General features: G+C 37.6%; 1 protein-coding gene across 3 annotated transcripts in view; it reads right to left on the bottom strand.

The window, feature by feature from the left end:
* Positions 1-1,755: 1,755 nt before the first annotated feature.
* Positions 1,756-5,049, bottom strand: part of RWDD1 (RWD domain containing 1) — a 12,365-nt gene continuing 9,071 nt past the window's right edge. For all 3 annotated transcript variants that reach the window (XM_006756892.2, XM_015559530.1, XM_015559529.1), the window contains exons 5-7: positions 3,393-3,525; positions 2,626-2,688; positions 1,756-2,049 (exon numbers count right to left, since the gene is read on the bottom strand). In XM_006756892.2, the coding sequence (XP_006756955.1) occupies positions 1,928-2,049; positions 2,626-2,688; positions 3,393-3,525 (318 nt within the window). In that variant the 3' untranslated portion in view covers positions 1,756-1,927. The remainder of the gene's footprint in view (positions 2,050-2,625; positions 2,689-3,392; positions 3,526-5,049) is intronic.

The raw sequence follows: 5,049 nt of genomic DNA, 5'->3' as shown, positions 1-5,049 counted from the left end.
TGGTGAAAAGTATTGAATTCCTCAATGATACCTTTGTCTTAAATGATTTGATTTTAATCATAAGGGCTGACTCCAAATATAAACATGGGATTGACAGTGCTGTATTTGTGGGTATTCGGCATATAAATTTTTGAATGGAAGCAGTATTTGCAATCAATCGCACAAGTGATTTCTCATTGTGGTGAAGATTCGATCCTCCAAATCTGCAGTGAGTGGCTAACTTGTATGAAGCCTGACTCTCCTACCTGGAATTCCCAAGTCAATCATTTCAAATTATTCTGAAGGTCTCGCATGTGCATGGATGTGGAGTGTGGTTCTCTTGTAGACTGTGCACAACCCCCAGAATTCAGAACCTTTCAGACTGGTTAATTAGAAGCACAGGGGAACATCACAACATATAGACTTCACAAGGGTAGGACAGTGGTTCTTAATCAGGAGTGCGCATCACAACCAGAGTCACTGGCATGAGATTTCAGTTTTAAGATTCAGATTGAGGCTCAGCGTTTATTAACTTAAACCGAGAAAGGCCTAAAACACTTCAGTAACTCCACAGATGGTTCTGATTCAAATAGGACTAAAGTCCATTTTATTCCTGACTATAATATGTGCTTCTGGTTTTGTTAAGACTTAAATTTATCATACCCAAAGGCTAGAATTCAGAAAGTTTAATACTCTATTCACCTCAGTCTTCTAGTAATGTATGTGTATGAATGACAACACTTAGAATCCAAAAGTCACTGAGTGCTAACATTAGCACTCTTGATGGCCTGGTATATAAAACCACACCTAAGCATAGCAGCAGTCTATATTCTAGCCTGAAGATCTCTTTCCAACACAAAATGATTGAAAATACAGTGGAACCTCAGTTCTCAAACTTGATTCCTTCCAAAGGGCTGTTGGAGAAGTGATTTTTTCGAAAACGGAATCATTTCCCATTAGAAATTATGTAAATTGAGTTAATCCATTCCAAACCCCCAAATGAATCCGTTTTCACCTTTCTTATATACATGTCTAATGTACTGTTTAATCTGTAAATAAACACTTCTTTTCTTAAATTTATCAAAACACCCCCTACTAGCCTTAAATCACTTTTGGCACTTGGTCCAGGGGTGTCTTTCAGAACAGCATGCAATATCTTTGCTTGTTCATATCACTGCCTCCGAAATGCTGTCACTGACTAACTCAGTGATGGTGAACCTATGACACGTGTGTCAGAGGTGACACGCGAACTCATTTTTTTGGTTGATTTTTCTTTGTTAAATGGCATTTAAATATATAAAATAAATATCAAAAATACAAATCTTTGTTTTACTATGGTTGCAAATATCAAAAAATTTCTATATGTGACACAGCACCAGAGTTAAGTTAGGATTTTTCAAAATGCTGACACGCCAAGCTCAAAAGGTTGGCCATCACTGGACTGCTTTTCATTTATCCAAACAAGTTTTTCTACCTCTTCAATTGCCTGTGATCATTGTTTCTTTCACACCTTTAACAACATTAGCACTCTTGATGGCCTTTTTATGTTTTAAAATTGTGCTAATGTTTATTTCTCTCCTTTGTTTGTTGCCTGAGAGACTTTATCATGGTGAGGTATCAACATGAAAAGGTTGCCGAGTGGAAAACCAAGGTATGATTCAACATTAGTTCTGTGAACAATTTAGTTGAGAACCGAATTGTTCAAGATGGCAGACGTTTGAGAAATGAGGTTTGACTGTACGTGAGCTTCTTCTCACTAATAAGAGGAATTGGACATTTTATATTTGAAATTTTAAGGTCAGTTTATTAGTTCATTGATGAAAGCTTTCAGAAGAATATTCTCCTGAAAATTGTTTTTTTCTTAGAAAAAAAGGAAGGAAAATCAACACCCTCTCGGCATAACCACAGATGCTGTGGCAGTCAAGCCTCGGCAGACGGGGATGGCCCATCAATCGGTCAAGTCGCTCTCTGGGTCAGCAGGATTGTAGTCCGGATCATCCTCGTCATCCTCCAGCTCCAAGTCATCCATTTCCTGGAACAAAGACTCATCTACTTCCACATTGTTTCCAGCTGCAAAAAAACAAGATTTCATCTTCAGTCTTATACTTGGGAATGAAAGGTACAAACAGAAACTTCTCCACATGCAAGGGAGGTGATGAAATATTAAATTGCTACTGCAAATCATTACAGGCCAACAATGGTCTGTAATGGTCAGCAGAGACTCACACATTTTAACAACTTTGTGCTTCCAGTTCATAGTCTAAAAAAATCCAGTTATAAAAAAAGCCTTTCTAGAATGAATTCTTTATGATGTGGCATGTGACAAATTGAAGACAATGATATGTCCTGGTCATACAAAGTTGATGATCACTGACCATGGGCCTAGTTTACAAGTTGTTAGAAGCTAATGTGATCTTAATTGTTTATCTATTGCTATATTTGATTTTGCTTAAGTGATCAGAAAACTTTAAAGAATATATTGCTATAGTTTATGTATAAATTTATCAAACATTAGAATTTATTCTTTAAAATGTATTTCTTTATACCCTTGGGAGGAAAGATTTATTGTCATTATTACTCTGATTTTCATGGATTAATATTAAAAACAGTACAATATATACATGTGGAATTCTAATATTATCTTACCATCCTCCAAGAACTGGATATCAGATGTGTCAAGATTATGATCTGTTTCAAATAGCTGTTTCCCTAAAAGAAATAAATATGTTTAATTTGAACAGCATAGTTTTCCTCCATCTTCTACAACTCTCCAGGAAAAAGTCTGAAAATCTGTTTTTCTGAATTTCAATAAATTTACGAACTGAGCTAAGAGGCATATAAAATGTATTTGCATTAAAATGGAACAACTGATAATCTAGTCTGCCTCAAGTCCTAGAAAAACAAATGTGACTCTATCACTTCTAAGGCTTATAATCCTGGAAGTCATGGTAGCTGTATCTCAAGATCTATCATTGTAATAGTTAGATCAAAGATAACCCATAAACATTAATTATAATTAAGTGTGAAAATACATCAACATGTAGAGAGAATGCTTTCTCTTTTTTTCCCCCTGGATGCCTAAGTATATTTTCTTACAGCCCTGGCTGGATGGCTCAGTTGGTTGGAGTATCGTCCTGTGCACCAAAAGGTTTTGGGTTCGATTCCCAGTCAGGACACATACTTAGGTTGTGGATTTGATCCCTGGTTGGGGCAGGTGCAAGAGGCAACCAAGTGATGTTTTTCTCTCACATCAATGTTTCTCTCTCTCACTCTCCCTTCATCTCTAAAATCAGTAAACATATCCTCAGGTGAGGATAAAAAAAATCTCATAGAAATCTGTTCAAATGATCCTCTTGCTATATCAGAACTAATGACAAAATGTTTAGGGGAACAGAAATAGGGGCAAGTCATACCACTTAATTTATTTTTTCCTGCTTGTTCTTCTTCTTTCATTCGTTTCTTTTTAATTTCCAAGAGTTCTGCATCAAACTTGGCTTTCCAACTTAAGAAATTCTCAATTGTAACAGGAGTGCCATGAAATAATTGCTTGGAAAATAAAAAAGACAGGTTACCAGATAAGTGAGGCAACAGTCTAAAACATAAGACTTAATGATCTTCTAGACAAATGAATATAGCCACTTACAGGAAAAACTGTTTTAAGTTTTAAAGTGTTTAATATGATATCTGCCTGCACTGGCTACTCTCATTGGTTTTGGCGATTTATTCTGAAAAAGTTCATTTATAATTTTTATTACAAAAAGCAAAGATAATATTCAACATACAACCATTGCTATTCACTATTTAGAAGAAAGCTGTTGCTGTCAATAGTGATGTTTTGAATACACATCAATTTAGAACACTAGCTTATCTTTCTACTTTATTTCAGAATTTGAGATTTTCTTTTAGTAAATACAGTCATGTGCTGCTTAACATTTTAGTCAATGATGGATACCTATACAACAGTGGTTGTGTAAGATAACGGAGTAGAAAAATCCCTCTAGCCTAGTGACATCATAGCTGTCCAAATGTCATAGGGAAGTGTACTATGTGTTTGTGGTGATGCTGATGTAAACAAACTTACTGTGCTACTAGTTGTATAAAAATATTGCACATACAATTATATACAACTAGAGGCCCAGTACACTAAATTCGTGCACGGGGGATGGGCTCCTCAGCCTGACCTGCACCCTCTCCAATCTGGGAGCCCTGACAGCTTAGGCCCACTCCCCATGGTTCTCTGCTCTCTGTGGGGCCTGGCCACTCCACACCCGCAGCCCTGGGGCCCTCCACAGCCAGGGCAGGACGCTCGGCACCCACTGCCCAGAGGCCGTCCGCGGCCGGGTGGAACACTTGCCTCGTTGCCGTGGCGACGAAGCAAGCATTCTGCCACGCTGCTCATGCTGCCTGCTCTTAGTGGCCGCCCCCACAGGACTGGGGGACTCTGGCAGGGCTGAGGGGACTGGGCGCCACCATCTTTGTGGCAGAGTGACGGCTAATTTGCATATAACTCTTTTATTATATAGGATGCTACTACTTGATAATGATAATAAACAACTATGTTACTGGTTTATGCATTTACTATACTATACTTTTATCGTTATTTTAGAATGTACTCTTTCTATTTATATGAAAAGTTTGCTGTAAAGCAGTATGCCATGTTACACCAGCAGCCTCACACATCTTGTGTTTACCAAGTTTCTTAACTGCATCATTTTCTCTTGTGCTTGATTTAATATAAATTTAGTGTAGCCTAAGTGTGCAGTCTTTATAAAGTCTAATGGTGTACCACTTTTATCTTTTATACCAATTTTTATTGTACTTTTTCTATGTTTAGGTACACAAATACTTACCTAGTGCATACGCAAATCTACACTAATAAAAGAGAAAAAAGGTAATTGGCGTACGACGCTACCCTTTTCATTGGCTAATCAGGGCTATATGCAAATTAACTGCCAACTAAGATTGGCAGTTAACTGCCAACAAGATGGCGATTAATTTGCATATGTAGGCACAATGCAGGGAGGCGAAAGGGAAAGCAGGAAGAAGCCCCCTGCCACTGACAGTGATCGG

The sequence above is a fragment of the Myotis davidii genome, unplaced genomic scaffold (assembly GCF_000327345.1).
Source record: "Myotis davidii unplaced genomic scaffold, ASM32734v1 scaffold1534, whole genome shotgun sequence".
Lineage (NCBI taxonomy): Eukaryota > Metazoa > Chordata > Mammalia > Chiroptera > Vespertilionidae > Myotis > Myotis davidii.
This window is presented reverse-complemented; position numbering and strand designations above follow the sequence as displayed.